General features: G+C 38.8%; 3 protein-coding genes across 3 annotated transcripts; 1 reads left to right on the top strand and 2 right to left on the bottom strand.

Annotated features, from left to right (window-relative positions):
• Positions 1-1,737: 1,737 nt before the first annotated feature.
• LOC140926591 (mediator of RNA polymerase II transcription subunit 10-like) lies at positions 1,738-8,029 on the bottom strand. Its single transcript, XM_073376311.1, has 4 exons — positions 7,876-8,029; positions 4,067-4,150; positions 3,165-3,267; positions 1,738-1,960 (listed from the first exon to the last, which is right to left on the bottom strand). Exons 1-4 carry the CDS (start codon positions 8,016-8,018, stop codon positions 1,865-1,867), a joined length of 426 nt encoding a protein of 141 aa, XP_073232412.1. The 5' UTR covers positions 8,019-8,029; the 3' UTR covers positions 1,738-1,864.
• A 1,953-nt stretch (positions 8,030-9,982) lies between these two features.
• Positions 9,983-12,837, bottom strand: LOC140927646 (uncharacterized). The gene has a single exon (XM_073377322.1). The coding sequence runs from the start codon at positions 12,731-12,733 to the stop codon at positions 12,155-12,157; it is 579 nt and encodes a 192-aa protein (XP_073233423.1). The 5' UTR covers positions 12,734-12,837; the 3' UTR covers positions 9,983-12,154.
• Positions 12,838-12,933: 96 nt separating this feature from the next.
• Positions 12,934-18,626, top strand: LOC140927645 (xylulose kinase-like). The gene is made up of 5 exons (XM_073377321.1): positions 12,934-13,316; positions 14,761-15,087; positions 16,019-16,292; positions 16,969-17,280; positions 17,475-18,626. Exons 1-5 carry the CDS (start codon positions 12,951-12,953, stop codon positions 17,816-17,818), a joined length of 1,623 nt encoding a protein of 540 aa, XP_073233422.1. The 5' UTR covers positions 12,934-12,950; the 3' UTR covers positions 17,819-18,626.
• Positions 18,627-18,691: the final 65 nt, after the last annotated feature.

Below are 18,691 nucleotides of genomic sequence, written 5' to 3'. Positions count from 1 at the left end.
TACACTAACTACACCAACTACAGCAACTACAGCAACTACACAAACTACAGCTACTACACCAACTACACATACTACACTAACTACACCAACTAAACTAACTACACCAACTACACAATCTACACCAACTACACCAACTACACCAACTACACCAACTACACTAACTACACCAACTACACCAACTACAGCTACTACACCAACTACAGCAACTACAGCTACTACACCAACTACACTAACTACACCAACTACAGCTACTACACCAACTACACTTACTACACCAACTACAGCTACTACACCACTACAGCAACTACAGTAACTAAATCAACTACAGCAACGACACCAACTACATTAACTACACCAACTACAGCAACTACACCAACTACAGCTACTACACCAACCACAGCTACTATACCAACTACACTAACTATACCAACTACAGCTACTACACCAACTATAGTAACTACAGCAATTACATTAACATTCTCATAGTGGGCTTCGTGGTCACTTAATGTCTCTATATTCGTGACGGTTATCATGAACTCATTACCCTAATATTTATCTCCCTATATAGCCTACGTGTGTCCTCCCAACAAACCCATTACCAAATATTATAGCTAGGATGAGATCGTTGGGAAGACAAGGATGACTGTAAAGGGATGACTGTGATGACCGGGATGTAGGTTTTGCTAGATTGTGCTTGCAGAAGTAGCTCATGCTATTGGTAGTAATACTCGTATATTTCTTAAATTATGTCAGTAATTAGGCCGTAGGTGATGACAGATAGCTTTTGACTGTGGACTTCAACACCGGCAAAGTCGGAGCGATAACAGCACTAGATGAAAGACCCTTCCACATAGGTATACCGTATTTCCTCGAAAAATAGCCGTCCCTCGATTAGTAGCCGCCTTTCATGGAAATATCTAAAATAATTGCCTCCCTCGAATAATCCCCCCACCCCTCTCGCCATCTTCTCTTCCTTTTATCCCCTCCCTGTCAAGATGAAGTACAGTGTGATCCAGCAAAGCTGATCAGTGACGATTCAAGCTCGGTAAATTAAGCAAGGAACTAAATTTTGAACACTCAAAAAGCCAATGTCTAGTTTATTTGATGTGATTTTTTTTCATTTTATGGGAAAATAAAACAAAATATTTAGGGCCCGACTTGCAGTGAGCAATATTTGAAATAATCGCCCCCCTCGAATAACCGCCTTCCGTCAAATAATCGCCCCCGGCTATTATTCGACGAAATACGGTATATCAGGCACAAAAGAGTACTTGTAGGCATCACCAAAAGCGGGTAAACGGTTGTATGTCATACTATGGGACTTCCTAGTATAGGAGGTGTTAAGAGACAATCAACTAGGCGCTGGGAAAGGACAAAGAAAATAAATTATATTAGATCTTCAAAAAAAAAACAGAAAGAAAAATCAGTAAGTGTTCTTTGCTCTTGCAGTGAACACTGGTTAAGTTTGTTAATTAAGGAAGACACAATTGTGGATCTCTGATAGTCGTTCAAACAAATTTGGCTGCTTGCCCTTAGAACCGATTCAACGGTCTCAACTCACTCTGTGGTATAAGCGTTCCAAGCTGAACTAGCATTGTGTCACAATTTTTCTCTAAACGAGAAGCAAGTCTAAATGTTGACTAAGGGGAGGGGTGGGGTCAGTTACCAAGGAACCTTACCCATTAATCCCCCAGAAAAGAATAATGCTTTAGCTAAAGTTTCACAAAACACATAAACTTCAAGAAAAACTGCATTTTTTATTTAGGAACCTCTATGAAACATTACATCATCTGCTTTATATAAATTAAAATTTTATTTACATATTTACAAAAATGTACCGAGGTTTTCTGAACACGGGCAACAGTCACGTCTTTGACTGTCTTTCTTTTATCTTCTGGTATTCATCGATTTCCTTGGGAAAATGCTTTGAAAGTTCATCCACCAAGAGTGACTTGAAGTTCTAAAAGAAAATAAGTGAAGGAAGAAAAATGGATATAGTGGTAGCTATAGGTCTGTGAATCTGGAACCACCTACTGATAAATCAAAATGAGCTGTAACTCCAAACTTTCAATTATGGATTTTTAAGGCAGAACAAATAGACCGGTAAATAATTCAACAATCTGAAAGAATTAAAGGGGATAGTAAAAAATATTATTAATTTTATTTTGAATGAAAAGGTGACTGGAAAAGTCCTAAATGTTTTCTGATCAATTGCTTGAATCTCATTTCCTACTTCTGTGTACAGTCGATCCTCTCCACAACGGCCACGAAAGAGGCCATTGTGGAGAGATGGAGTTTAGTAGAGGTTTGACTGTATTTGGTGGTAAAATAGAGAAGGAATTTGACATAAGATCAATGTCATTAAAAGCCTTATCCCATGCACTTGTTTAAATTTTATTTCAAGTTCAACAACTAGCCTGCATAGCAGGCGCTAGGAATAAAAGAATGGCGCACACGAAGGAGACACCTGAGGCCATTTATTCCTAGCACCTGCTATGCAGGCTGTTCAACAACACAAATGTTACCCTGGGAAAACAGCCAACATTTTGTGATGCCAACACTGGTTTCCCAGCAAAATGACATCTGAAGAACAAGTACAGAAATTCCGTACTGATGACGTCTCACTACCCATATCTGAGAGGTGCTTCTGATGGGTTAAAGCAAATTTTCCTCATAGTATGAACAATCAGAAGCACAGTACCATACCCAGATCTGGTTATGACACATCATCAGTATGGAATTTCTGTACTTGTTCCTCAGCAGGGGAGCATCCAGGATTCTTCTTAGGAGCGGGTGCACCACCTAGGAATGGCGTGACAAAGAATAAGAAAATGAAGAAGAAGACTTTTGTCAAGGCAATATCATATTGTAAACTTCTGAGAATACACATCAAACAATACAGCACACTACAGTGCCAAACTGACATTTTTACAGCCTTTAATTCTTCAACCTCGTCTGATGTTTTACTTCAACACCAATACACCACAATTTTTATTTTATTTTATAGAATACCAGTTGTATTGCTGGGGAGGGTACCCACCCCCTGCACCCTCCCGCTAGATCTGCCCCTGCTCACAGATCATTTCACAGGGCAACCAGTGATGGCATCATGAAATGTCGGCTGTTTCCTCATGCTACATTGATGTGAAACTATGTACACCCACCTTATACGCATCTATCTTTCCATTTACTTGCTGATTCTTTTCAAGTGCTTTTTCAATGCAGTCTTTTGTATACAACTGAGGGTTCCTTCCTTGATCAATGTACCTGCACACATTCAAACACACAGTAGAACATTGTTAATACAATAAGGAAACAAGCAACCTGGCAGAGTGAGGTAACAGTTAATAATAAAAATAATAGTGATATATATTTTCAGAGAATGAAAATTAAGGAGTGATTCTTCTTAGGAAACATGAGTTAGTTATTGCATTTTTGACAGCAGAAGTTCCTTGTCTAAGATTAAAACAACATGGCGACAAGTCACTTTGACTCTAGCTGAAGATGACTACCGCACAGGTTGTTGAAATGTCAGTCACTGTCAACAACACTCCTATTCAAGACTACCTTCACCCAGATGATAATACTCAACATACATGTGAAATGACTCATGGGTTGAAACCTTTCATAGCTTCACATGGTGACATGTCTTGAATCTGGACCACCAGATCCCAAAGTTCCTTTTTTAAAGAGTTGTACATAGTTTCAGACTTGTAAAACAGGCTGACAAAATGAGTATTGTGTCCTATAATCCTTTTCAGACAATTCATACTTTCACGCATTAAAAGGTGCTGTGAAACTCTGTATGCATTTCTTAAAAACACTACAACAATTTTGGTCCTGAAAGGGAAAAATTTGAAAACTTTACAAGATCAAGGGATATGTTTGCCTACATTGCAAAAAACATCCCTGGGCTGATACGACGTAGATGAGAAAAATCACTTTCCAGGCCTAAAACCTCTTCAGGAGTTTTGAGAACTGCACACTAGGGCTGAACATGGCTCATAAAACTGTCTCCTTTTGAGTTCAAAACATATTTGGATTGAGGGGAAGTAACAGTACTTACTCGAACACTTCTAATGGGACTTCAACATCTTGAACATGAGCTTTGCACTTTTCAATTTCCCTCATGTTGTCAATCATTGCATTTCTAAAGAAAAAACAATAGTTAAATAAGTGACCTAACCACAATATTATCATTATTATCACGGTGGTATTTAACAATTATTCCTCGAGCCCGACTGGGCTCTGAGTCAATATCCCTTGAGGCCGAAGGCCGAATGGGCTATTGACTCAGAGGCCATGAGGGTGAAAGGAATAATGGTTTTAGTAAAATCCGACTAGCTAGCTAGCTAGTTAAAGCTACACTTTAATCCTTTTTTGCCGCCAAAAAGCCAGCGCTTTTGCTACTAGTGGGCCATAACATATAGCCTAGTAGTAGCTCAGCCAATCAGAATGCAGCATTGATAATAGACCACTAGCTGGATTTTACTAAAACCCAATAAGGACGCTCCGAGGACACAGGATATCATCTATACCTTATTATAGGAAATTAATGTTACATAAAAATAAGATATTGGAAATTAATGTGAATTTACTGGAAAACAAATTTTGAATAAATGAAATTGACACAAAAGAGAGGGTAACATTTCAACTTGAAGGAATTAATGCAACATTTCCCAAAAAACAAAACTTGGTGACATAACAGACAAAAAGTTAAACCTATAATTTGAAATAGAAACTTTGTACGTGGTACTTTCCATACACTACAAAGTGCTCGAGTGAAGAAATCTGGCCACTTTAAGGGTTATTCACAGTTTCCCTGATACTGGTAGATCTCCACCCTGATGAAATACTCCTCTTACGAGCATCAAGTATTTCAAAAGTGTATCAAGAATTTGGGGCCAAAAAAATGGAAATTAAGGTCGCAGAAATTTAATAACACTTCACTTAATTAATGACTTAAACGACTTAAATTGCATTAATTTTATGAATCATTAATTTCCTCCCATAATAAGGTGTATTCATAATAAATTTGCCAATGTGGGGCAGTAAAGGGAAACATCTGCGGAATGGCTGTTTTTCCCTAGCACAATGATTATGGCATAAAGTGAGAATTCACTGAGATTTTGTAAACGATTGGAAAAATATGTCTTAAGGAGTAATTCTTTGAGACATACAGCAACCATTCTAAATGGAATTATTCCATTTTAGAATGGTTGCTGTACCATGTTTTAGAACAAAAGAAAAATGAAATGTACCAGAAAAGCAACATCAGTGGATTTGACCCTGCCTGTCATAGAGTTCCAGTAGGGCCATGGTAAGAGCATTGGATCGAGAAATATTAGAGGTTTATGAGTTTGACTCTTGTTTCGAGCTCAGAATTTTTTCTGAACTTATTCCCTCGAAAATAGCTTGGCACTGGTTAATGGTGCGGAAATCTCCAGGAATTCAGTAAACATGAGAAAAAGGCAAATTATGGGTGCTTTCTGTTCAACCAAAGCTTATGAACTTTTGGAATCTGCCTCGAATGGTACGGAAAATTTCCAGCAGATACAATAATTTTTTTAATACATATCACCTTTTGGCTTTGTTAAAAGATTCAATATCAACCATTTTGAAGCCGCCATCTGTATAGTTATATATCATGATTATTTATCATGATTATGTCGCCTATTATTTTGTCATTTTTTCCACTCCAAAGAAACAAATAGAAGAGCTCATGTATATTTTTGATCACTGTTTCCTTTACACATGGACGCATAGAAACATAAACAGCTTGAGAGACTATTAAGCTTTCTAAAACTGCATTTTTCCCAATTAGCGATATTTCCAGTTGCTTAAGTCAGATAGTTCTAACCTAACTTACCTTTGATGTATTCCTGTGTTTTTTGGTGTGGATTCATGGATTTAGTTGTTTTTTTTGGCTGTTATTGTTTGACCCTGTCACTCTCTTCATTTTTCATTATGAAGAGAGTGACAGGGGTCAAACAATAACAGCCAAAAAACCTGACTAAATTGATCAATCCATACCAAAAAACACAGGAATACATCAAAGGTAAGTCTCCTTTATATAGTTTATAGAAAAATAAGTAAGAATAATGATATTTAGCGTTCGCAGACCTCAGTATTTTATTTCTCAATGGTTGGTTGTAACGCAACACCGACTCTCTTGTGAGAAAGTTAATTTACATAACACACTCATAATGTATCCGGTCAAATCGAAGCTTCAACATGCCCCCCCCGGGCAACCCCCCGGGCATTTGACTTTTTTGAAAATTATTGTTCAAATTCCCCCCTACCCGGGACAAAACGCCGTTCAAATGCGCCACACTGGGGTCCATTCAGGTGATCAAATGCCCCCACCCCAGGGACATTTCACAGGCACAAAAATAACAGAAGAACGGCGGAAACGCCTTCAGTTGTCGAACAAAATCTTTATAAATATAACAAAAACTGAGAAACACTGTTAGCGTATTTACTACGAACAAAAGTCTCGTGCAAAGCGGTGGAAATCGCTGCTACAAGGTCACTGAATGCTCAGCTTTTCTTCGTCATGCAACATACAAAGCGTTCTATAAAAAAGATCCCACCTATTGAGATTACTACATCATGACCATTTCACTGACATGCATCATTGCTCACCTTATTAATTAACATACTTGGATTAGGTCAAAGTAGTTGACCTGAGCTTTTTATTTTATTTTATTTTATGTTGTTGTATTGAATCGCCGGTATAGGTATTGTATTTCATTGTAAACACAACAATAAAATGCAGTCATACATTCAAAGCCTGAATCCAATTTATTAAAAATTTTAAAATTTAAATACTTCAAAATACGCCACAAAGCTTGTTTAGGCCCTTTCCACGTAACCAATTGGCCACAAAGGCACAATCTTTTCCACAGAAATCCTCTAACACTGCGTCCCCCACAGCTCGCCACACCAAAGATATTACATGAAATCGAGGGTGCAGTTCAAATTTCCCACCCCTAAAGCATGGGGATCAAATTCCCCACCCCCCTGGAAGACTCTGATAATCAAATTCCCTCCTCCCTGGGACGGCAAAGGTGTCAAATGCCTGGGGTATACCCAGGGGGGCATGTTGAAGCTTCGATTTGACCGATACATAACATGAGCTCATGGGACGCCTGTGATTACCTTGGCTAGAATTTCTACCGAAAGGATTAAAAGAGGACATCCTTGTCTCGTTCCCTGTTCAATATTGAAAAAGCTATTCCTCCAGCCATTGTTTAGAACACAGCTTTCTGCATTGGTGTAAAAGCACTTGACACAATTTAACAGGCTAGGGCCAAAACCAAAATATTCTAGCGTTTTTTTTCCCAAAGGCCTTCTCAAAATCGAGAAAACCCTGTTCCACTCGCTTCTGGAAGTGGCCGGAAATTCAAACCGGAAGATTTGGTTGAATAGAAAGCGCCAAATACCTCGGAAGGAAGTTATTACCTTTAATGCTTCCGAAAAAAATCGACCAGGATGAACTGTTCCATTTCAATTATTGCAAAACTTGTTGGGTTATTTCATAAAGATGGTACGCACTCGTAATAAGAAATATCCTTACCACAAAAAAGTACAATATGCCTATCATTTATAAGGCAGTTGACTGGCTCGCGATCGAAGATCAGCCGAAATAAAGACTTATCCTTTTAACGCGCAACGGTGTAAAGCTGAAACTATTGAGAAAAGTCTCTATACTAACATGGTAAGAAGTCGAAAGGTATGGAGGCTAATTTCCTCGTTTATGGGACCGGTAGATGTTAAAGATATTAAGAAGATGTCAACCACTGAAGCCATTTTAATGGCACTTTAAACCGTCGTCGAACAGTGTCATGTCGAAGGATTGGACTGATCACTTACATTTTTTGATTAAGAACTCCCTGGCTTCCTGGTTGAAAGTCACTCACAATAATCCCTATTTGTCGTGTTGTTTCCACAAACTGTTCAATCGTTTGCCCCAGTAAGTCGAACCTTTCGTCCGGAGCCTTATTATCATCCGCCATCTTTGATGGTTTTCCGGTCTTAGGCCGAATAGCATTTCGGGAATCTAGACATTGACCTTGATGGGTGGGTGTGGGGTAAGAAAAATTGAAGTACGAGAACAGGTGGGCGCGTAGGGAAATTACACTAACGTGCAGAATGACCTTGTTATTTATGAACAAAATTAAAGCCAGTCAATGGCTATAAAACATTGCCAAACTTAAACAAATGTTTTGCATAAATGCTCATTGTAGAGTTACCAATGTAGCATTTGAGGGAAATTTGTAGACAGAAACAACCGAATACTCTCAGAAGGGGAAAGAAAGGTCAGGAGGCTCGTCGGAAGCTCTGCCTTAACAGCATGGTGGGACTTCTTAAGGGCGTGGGGAGGGGGAACTCCCTCAGGATGGGCCCCAGCTTCCTATGGCCTATATGGGGAGGCTAGGCTCCGCCCAAACGGGGTACCTTTTTCAGGTGGAAGGGATATGAAAAGTTACTTGGCTGTGGAAAAGTCAAGAAAATGTTCTGGTTTGGTGATTTACTCATATTTATTTATTTACAGTGCATTTTCAGCAGTTATTAAAAGGGTATGCAAAGTTCTAACCTAGATACGTGAAAGGGGTACCATTTGTCAATAGAAGGTAAGGAAGGGGTATCTTTTCTGTTGTAAACGGTATATATACTCAGGATAAGGGTTTGGACCTAGGGGCATAGCCTCCCTGTCTAAAACTTTGTTGGGCACCGCCTTCCCCCTTAAGCATTCATCATGATCGTAGTCATGACATTTAGGAATCATCAATAATAATAATAATTTAATTCTTTTATTTTTATATATATTATATTAATGATCAAGTGCGCATTACATGATTTTTATCTATAATAACTTAATAAAGGGTATCTAACTACTAACACAACAACACAACACAACACAACAGAACGTAAGTCAACGTAAGTCCCATACGTCCCATACGTGTTAGAGACACTGTACCTCAGGTTTTAGCAAGTGGTGAAGGCAATGTTATAGTTAACCTTCGTCCAGGTTTTTTTTTTGGTTAATGTTATAGTAGCCTGGCCAGTCACAATGTTTTACAAAATAATATAGTAGGCAAGATAGCCACAGAAACAGGCTTCCAGCAAAGACCTAAATTATTTATTAAATAAATTGTTAATACTACTAATCCTAAGTGTCGCTAAAAATCTGCTGAACCCAGCAAAACCACCAGTTGCCAGCTCATTTTGACTGGGCTGAGTAGCACTTACTACAAGTAGTGTAGCACTTCAAATACCACACTGAGAGCCTAGCATGGGCTGCCATGACAGCAGCAGTGGTAACGCTATTTCCTGAACTCATAACTGACGAAAGAGACCTGTCTTTGTCTGTCTCATTAACATGCCCAAAGGGGAAACTGATATTTACGGGTAATAAGCTGTCCTAAAAGAAGTGTAAATTTGAAGCAGCTCCTTACTGGTATTTTCTAACACTGGGTACCAGAGGTTTTTCTTGCCCTTAGTGGGATGTTAGGGTGTCAAAGCAATGATTACGGGAAATTGTGCATGGAAAGTCTCTGGCACCTGGGGTAGTGCTTGGTCAGAGGTAGCTTGAAGGAGCAAACCATGCGTCCTCATAAAATAATGCTTCTGAGCCTCCTTGAAAGAGGTGGCACTCTCTTTGCTAATACGTTTGCTAGGGAGATTTCATCTGACATTGGGCAGACATAATGTTAACTGCTCCATTTCTTAATGGTAACCTGTATAACATTTTTAGACCATAACATTTTTAATCTTACCCTTTTCACAAACTTTAATGCTAGTTACCATGAATGTCATAGGTTCAGAGGTTTTGAAGACCTTTCTCGTTAAGAACACCCTTCCAAAATTTTAATAATGACAATTATCACCTTATACAAAAGACAAAATTGGTTTTAAGTAACGGTTAATATTATTGAAGTCAAACTTCACGGCAAAAAAAATTACCACTATAGACAGCTAGACTTGCAGAGGCAAATTTATTAACAAGTTCTGAATTACTGTGGATAAAATGCCAGTCTTGCAATGTAAATGATAGTTTAAAATAAGCAAAAGATTGGCAAATTTGAGGCCTGAGAAAACAGTCGACATTTTGAAATACCACCATTGCTTTCCCTGTGAAATGATGTCTTAGAAATGAGTGGAGAAATTCCATACTGATGATGCTTCACTACCCAGATCTGGGTAGTGCTTCTGATTTGTCATGCTCAGCAAATTTGCTTCAGCCTACCAGAAACACGACCTAGTTCTGGACAGTCGTTTCTCAGATGTCATTTTGCAGGGAAAACAGTGGAGGCATCACAAAATGTCAGCTGTTTTCTCAGGGTAGCAAACTTGAAGGCATTTACCGTCTACATAAGAAGATGAAACTTGATCACTCAATCAACATGCAGAACACCAATCAACTTCAATGGCATTAAAAAACTGACAGGTAAAATAAAAGAAAAGCATTCCTTGGAGCAAATAACACAAAACTACTCAATAATTGTAACAACAAATGGCTAATATTATAGATTCACGACCTCAAAAGAAAATTTAAAAAATACATAAAGCTGGAGCTATACAAAACTGCTTTTTTTTCGATTGACAAAAAAAGAATGCCTGCGATAGAAACATAAGTTACAAGATTCCCTGTCAAAAGATCATCATTAATTTAAAATGGACTAGTGTTGGATGAAGAGCTCTTGAAACCAGTGCTTTAGTCTTCATAGTAACCGGCATCTACCTATCTCCTTTTTAAAATAACACCGCTTGATCAAAAATAAGGGTTATGAGAATACAGGAAATGATCACCTCAATAGCCTCAACTGTTTAACTCTTCTCCTCATCAGTAACAATGAATCAACAACAATTTGGAGAATACACATGCTCATGTCAGGGTTAAGAGGTAATTGGTGAATGCCCTTTCCACTAAAATGCTTATAATTCCCAAAGTTAGCTACACTACTCCCTCAGTCAGGTAAGAAAATAATTTACATTTGCTTTTGACTACACTTCTCATAAACTGTCACTGAATTTATCTTTCAAGTTCTGTATGAAGATGTAGGTATTTTTACTATGGGTTAGTTGGTTAGTATGTTCTTCAAAAAACTTTTCCAATGGTGAAGTTCCTTTTCCCATTGACTTTGAGTAAGAGGCCGTGATACAACAGTGGCTAGTAAAGAGGTGCGTATGACATTTGGCTTGCTGGACAAAGTGGAACAAACAACTTATGATAAACAACAGTCAAAGCCTGTGAGCACAGACACATTTCCAGCCATCGCTTCTCTCCACCTAAAAAGTAATATCTGACCCTGGGCCACAAACTTTTCAGGTGAGGAGAAGAAATGACAGGAATTACGTCTGTCCACATGCTACAGCAGTCAAGGCGTTTACATGATAATAGATTCCACGGCTACAAGAATGAAGCAATAGGCCATTTGCACTAAGAGGCATGTGACGTCGTTTTTATGAAAATGAAAGTTACATGATTTTGCCTTCGAAAAACGATTAATGGGTCATATCTTAGACAAAATAATGGTGATTTGGTTTTTCAAACCCGAACCATTTTCTTAAAATGAATAAGTTCGTAAATGGTCACGTGACCAAAATGTGATTTTCAAATTATGAATTACCTCTCTTTGAACACAAATTTTGCACTTAAACTTCAAGGAAAATGTTGAAAAGATGATGTGATAACGTTTACAGCACATCTGAGCGTAAATATGAAACGTTGTACAAGATATAAGCAAGAAGTAGTTTTGGCCGCCATGTTGGTGGGCAAAAGCATGCCCTCCAACATGGCGGCCAATACAAATCATACTACTTTGCTCAAAAATCAAAGTGCCATAAAATATCTCCCTTAAATGCGTTTCCTCTCAAATTTCGGGTGTAAGATAATTTTTGTGTGCTCTAACAATTTTTGGCATCAGCAAGATTTCAACTCATTGTTTAAAGGAAGCATTGGTCACGTGACCTCTTAGTGCAAGTGGCCTATATTCAGTAAGACTCTGATTCTCCTACTTGACAACGGCACCCGTGTAAACAAACGAGATCCACATCTACATAGATGGCACATCTACATAATGCCAAAAGGTCAAGTACTCTGTATGTTTGTGGAACAACTAAAAAATAAATGTTGCTGTCACTGACATTAGCGATCCCATGAGGAAGGCTGCCTCTTAACATCAGGGTAGGTCACGGGTCTCTCACTTCCACCATATCTGTAGTCGGAGGAGTAGTAAGAAGATGACGAGGGTGGGTAGCTTCTAGGCGGGTAGTCCCTGGAATAATCACGCGAATAGTCCGTGTCGTATGGAGTTTGATACCCGTATCCACCGTATCCTCTGCCGCCGTACGAATAAGAGCCTCTGTAATCACGGTCATACGGATGGTAACGTCTGTCAGACTGTGGAGGGCCATAGTCCCAGCGCGGAGGGCCGCGTCTGTCGCGTTCTCTGGGATACGGAGGTCCTCTCCCTCGACCGGAACGGCCGCTTCCATTCTTGTGTGGAGTAGTCGACATTAACACTCTTATTTCATTTCCTTTTAGGGTGGTTTCGTGCAGCTCTTTGATCGCAGTTTCGGCGTCTTCCTTCTTTTCGTAATGCACAAATGCATAATTTCTTATAATTGAAACCTCAGTAACAGGACCGTACTTTTCGAAAGCTACCCTCAGGTCGTCCTCGGTGGTGGAGTCCGAGACGTTACCGACAAATAACTTGGTAGGCATCGGTCAGTTGTGGACGTAAAGGCGGTAAAATTAGATAAAGGGCAAAGAAACTTTGCCACAACACTTCGAAGTCACTCTGACAAGATGGCCGCGCACGCGGTCGTGAAGAACAATGCGCATGCTCAAGAATCTATGGACGAGAATGTTTACGAATTAATCCGAGAAGTACCGAAAACTGCCGAAGTTTATCGTGAGGTTACCTGACTTGGAGCTCAAAATGGCTGGTCCACTTTTCCTTGGATTTGACTTGAGTACGCAACAACTAAAGGCGTTAGCTATTGACAGTGATCTAAATGTTGCGACGGAAGCTTCCGTCCAGTTCGATAATGACCTTCCAGAGTTCAAAACGCAAGGCGGAGTTCATAAACAAGAGGATAGCCTTACTGTTACCGCCCCGACGTTGCTGTGGGTGAAGGCGTTAGATCTTGTCCTGCAAAGACTGAAAGAAAAAGGCCTAGAATTTAGATCTGTAGCATGTGTTTCAGGGACAGGCCAACAACATGGAAGTGTTTATTGGAAGAAAGGAGCGAAAGAAATATTGAGAACTTTGAAAAGTGGGAAATCCTTGTATGAGCAGCTTAAGGTAGGGCATTTCTCCCCTTCCTGGGGGTCCTGTATAAAGATTTGTGTAATACCCCCCTGTGGGGTGGGGTACTCCCACATGTGTGGTTTTTGCACTGTTTTGGTCTTAAAACGGGTATAGACTTTGCCCATTTTGGTCTGGAATCAGGTATGGTTTTCGAGGGAACTACGGGAGTGCAATGAACGTATTTACCTTGAAAACATTTAGGCGATGGGTTCCCAAGAATTTTCATGAAACAAAAAATTGTTACCGATTGTTTCCCATGATCTCTGGGCATGGAACCGAAAAAAGTTTTCCATGGGATTTAAAATCCTAGGGCTTGCGGCTGTTGGTTGTAATTGGTTGATTTCGATCTATGTTGTTTATTTCAATTATGATTGACAACTAACTTTCTCGCAATGTATTAGTATTTCCCGTAATCTGATTGGCCAACTGTGTCTAGTTGGCCCTGGTTATAGTAGTCGCACTGTAATTTCTTGAAAATGGAAAACTGTAGATTTCATACATGTACATGTATGTTAGTTTGTTGTTAGTTGTAATCAAGCCAGGATTAGGAAAATGCATAATGCACTATATGCAACATTATTATAGTTTACATTTTACTTACTATCTTTTTTTCTCATTGACTAAGAGTCTACAGTTAAATTTGGAAAACAGCATAACCTTAAAATTAGTTATCTGCGAGCAGATAACTGACTAATCATTAGGTTAGCCTGTGCAGTGCATGATTTCCAAGACCAACGTCAAATTGTGTTCTGTGTGATGATTCGTTTTCCGTTTTTGTAATAATAATCCAAAACAATCAAGGTACCCTGCTGGCATGGGTACCGGAGGGTTTTTTCGGTGATCACTATATAGACTTGACCAAAACTGGAAACTATCACCAATGATAGGATGGCTGTATGGAGAGGAGAAGTTGTTACATCACATTGCCATGGTAGCAAAATATCTGGATTTCAACAAACCCTGGTCCTGCAAATAATATGGCAGAAATAAACAAAAAAATGACTTTCCTGTGCATGATTCCACTCAGGAACAAAATGGTAGCCCATACTTTTCTCTCATTGCTGGACAAAGCAAATGCTGTGTCTGTCAAGAAAGACTGTTGAGATCCAGAAATTTTACTACCATGGTAACATGATGTCACACTTCTCATCTCTCTTATTGGTAGGAAGTTTGCCTTTTGAGTGGCTTATTAATTTTAAGGAAGATTGGTATATCAATTTTTAGAGTTTATTCTCACTTCCCGAGTTAGTACAGTCCACTCCCTAAGATGGACACCTTTAGACCAGAACTATGCGTCCATCTTAAGGAAATGTCCATCTTATTGAGAGGCAGGGACCAACTCTGGGTGTCTGTCTTATAGAGGTGTCTGGTAAAAGAGAGTTGACTGTATGATGCTTCTAATAAAACTGCAACTTGACTGTCATTAAATTTGAAATAGGATTCTTTTGCTGTCAGTGAATCACCAATTTGGATGGATTCAAGTACAGGGACACAGTGCCGAGCCCTAGAGGCTGCAGTAGGTGGGCCACAGAACCTGAGCAATATAACAGGATCCAGGGCTTATGAACGTTTCACAGGAAATCAAATTGCAAAAATATACCAGACAAATTGTGATGTATATAATACTTGTGAAAGAATATCCTTGGTTAGCAGCTTTGTAGCAAGTCTTTTGATTGGTGACTATGCACCTATAGACTACAGTGATGGATCTGGTATGAACCTAATGAATGTACACAGCAAAACTTGGGAAGATAAATGTCTTGAGGTTAGTTGTCTTTTTATAAGATTTTGGAGTAATGGATAAATCTGGGACTGAAAATTTAGTAGTGATATACTTAAAGCTTGCTTTATGGACAGCTGCTTAATAAAGACACCTCATTATTACAGACAGTTTGCTTAGTCTCTTGGGAAAGAAAGCCCTTACATTTTCTCTAAATTCAACCTGCTTAATATAGGACAGTCTTTCTACGACCCTCTCAGTGTCCATATTACCGGGGTGTGAATCTTTATTAGAGTCTTTTTAACGACATATCAATATCATTATGATAGTTATGACAGTAATAATTCTGTAGGGCACCATTTTCTTTTAAGTGCATGACTCTGGAAGGTTTTTTAACTTAATTCATGCCAATCATATCATTAATTTTTGTAACTTGAGTACTGTAGTCAACATCCACTTTCTAATTTTGTTTTCTGTTGGGTGCCCTGTGAATACTGGGGATAGAAAGAGTCAACTGTAGTTCTATATGCTGGATAAATGTAGGTTTTGAATAAGTAAACGCTTCTCAGTGAATTTGCACTCTCCTTCAGTATCTCTTATGATGAATAGCAGTAAGGTCCTCCCATTCTTTTGTTATTGTGACATAAGGCCTGGTTCTCATATGCCGCCGATGCACCTGCAACGCAGCCCCCAGTGCTGCCTGGGATGTTGTTCCAATATGAGAACAGAAGTGGCTGGCAACATTGGTCATCTCAGTCTTAACTGCCAGCATGCCTGCGAAGTTGACTCAAGTTCTACTTCACAGGCATGCTGGTGGTAAAGCTCTGCGATGACTCTAGTGGCTGGCAGTACACGTTCTTATTGGTTTGAGAAGTACCCCAGACGGTGCCGGTGGCTACATCGCAGATACATTGGTAGCATATGAAAACCAGTTTGAAGTGCCTACTGCATTATGATTTTGTTACTTTTCTTGCAGGCATGTGCTCCAGATTTAAAAGAAAAGCTTGGTGATCTTGTTCCTTCTTATGAAATAATTGGATCGGTATCACAGTACATGGTCGACCAGCATGGGTTTAATCCTAACTGCAAAGTTGTGGCATTTACAGGTGATAATCCAGCTTCTTTGGCTGGGATGAGACTGAAGGAAGGAGATATTGCTGTAAGTCTGGGCACTAGTGACACACTGATGCTATGTTTCAAGACTCCCAAGCCTGCCCTTGAGGGGCACATATTCGTCAATCCAATTGAAGGTACTACTTGTACCATTTTGTTTCTTATCTGATAGCAGATCATCCTTGTTTTCACTTTTTACCTTTATCATTGAAGAAGTGGGTGGCAGCGTGCAAAGAAAGTAGTGTCTGATAGCCTGGGGCTAGTGGATTTTGCTATTGGGCTAGTGAACTTTGTTCTTAACTTGCCTGACAGGCAAGTGATGTCTTTTGAGGAACTCAAATTACAGAAGAACTGTGAAATCATTTCTGCTCATCAAAATGTTTTTGGGGCTAGTTGAAATGACGTTTGGGCTAGTATATTCTATCTTCAGCTTGCCCGAATGGCAAGCTTTAAAAATGACTTTCTTTGCATCCTGGGGTGAGGAGGGTGGTAAAATGAGTGCACCATTGACCTCATGTTTGTTACTGAAATGATAACCATTTCAAGATACTGAAGTAATAATTATGAGAATGAGTTTCCTTTTAATACCTTTGATAACATTTGAAGAAGCCAAGGAAATGGGGAAAGCCTTGGTTGACTCGATTTTGGAGGAACTAACTTTATTGTCAGCCTCAGTATCACATTTGGTGTCCCTTCTATCTCTACTGTTATTAAAACTAAGGCAGCCAGGTATATTTCTTATCTTCCTAACCTCTTAATTTATCATAATAATTAGAGGACATGTTTAATACTATTGTTATATTTTAATACTAGAAAATGGCTACATGGCCCTTCTTTGCTTCAAAAATGGCTCCCTTACTAGAGAGTCCATAAGGGACACATCAGCTGAAGGCTCTTGGGAGGCCTTTGAAAAGGCTCTTAAAAGAACAAGTCCTGGTAATGATGGTAAAATTGGTATTTACTTTGATGTAATGGAAATAACACCATTTGCTGTGGGAACCCATCGTTTTAATGAAAAGGATGAAAGAGTGGACTCGTTTCCAAAGGATGTAGAAGTTAGAGCACTTATTGAAGGACAGTTTATGGCCAAGAGAGCTCATGCAGAATCACTTGGGTACACGTTAGGTAAGAAAAAGAACTGGCAGATACTGCCTTTTTCTATTTTACCCTGGCTTTTTATCATTACCAGAGTCAAGAATATATTATTTTATTAAAAAGACTTGTTATGACATGCTATGACATCTTGCCATTTTGTGTCATGACTATTGAAATTACTATAATGTAGGAATTTGGCTAAAATTTTACCCTATTTTTTGTAGGTCCAAGTACAAGCATTCTTGCTACCGGAGGTGCGTCGTCAAATCTGGGCATACTTCAAGTGATAGCTGACGTGTTTAATGCTCCAGTCTATACTATCAAAGACACTGCCAATTCTGCATGCCTAGGATGTGCTTATCGTGCTAAACACGGTTTAGAGAGGGCAGAGAGGGGAGCATCTTTTATGGGTGTGGTCCAGGCTGCACCTCCTTACAGTTTGGTTGCAGAACCATGTGGCAATGCTCACGAAATCTATGATGCATTGACAGCTAAGTACAAGAAATTGGAAGAAAGTATTGTAGTTGATAGCCATCTACAATCTAAGAAAGCTAAACTGGAAAGCTGAAAGTATTTTTTAACCAAATAAATCTGGATTATCTGGTTTGTACAATTCAATAACTGTCAAGGCAGAAAAATAATATATCTTGATAATGTACTCTCTGAAAGAGTGTACAATCACTTTTGTTATTTTTTATTGTGAATTCACTAACCCCAGGGTAGGCTTGACAACATACTCAAGACTGGAGGCAGAACAGTAGATATAGAAAAAAAATGACCAGTTTGCAATAAATTTAGTCTTTAAAGAACCACGTAAACTTATATCATTAGTATTTTATGGCATGACAAATTTTCATATCAAAGTGTACTAAAGAGAAGCTATATCATAAAATGGTATAAGTGTATGAATAAAACTGTTAAATGAGTCACTTTACAAATTATCTTTCAGTTTTTTTGACATTGCAGCAATGACATTACCTAAACAATAAGCAATTTGTTGCCATAAGTTTTCACATAGTAGCAGGTACTCTCTGGATTGCCGAAAATGACATTAGTGATTGAAGTTTTTCTATCAACCAAAGGAATTTATAAACAATTTATTAATTTTGGTCCTCATTAAGGCATGCATGAAAGATTCAAAGCATTTTAAATAATACAAGAGAAAGACAAACAGAGGGTAGTGTGTCTGTCTCTTTATAGTCCTTTAATATATTATTTTGTTGTGTTCACTTTTTTATTTGTCTCGTCATCCTGGCTAGGCGGCTGAGAAGGTGGAACAGGAAATAGTGCTGATCAAATCTTTCCTTAAAATTTTTATTAATCTAGGAAAAATACTTATTTCTGTGATATTTTTATATGAATAAAAGTGATCAAAATAAGGTTTGCCAGTCTGGTGCCGTTTAAAGCAGATAACACAATAATAGAAAGGTTTATATTCGAG

This window comes from Porites lutea, chromosome 2 (genome assembly GCF_958299795.1).
Source record: "Porites lutea chromosome 2, jaPorLute2.1, whole genome shotgun sequence".
Lineage (NCBI taxonomy): Eukaryota > Metazoa > Cnidaria > Anthozoa > Scleractinia > Poritidae > Porites > Porites lutea.
The sequence above is the reverse complement of the archived record's forward strand: the minus strand, read 5'-3'. Positions and strand labels throughout refer to the sequence as shown.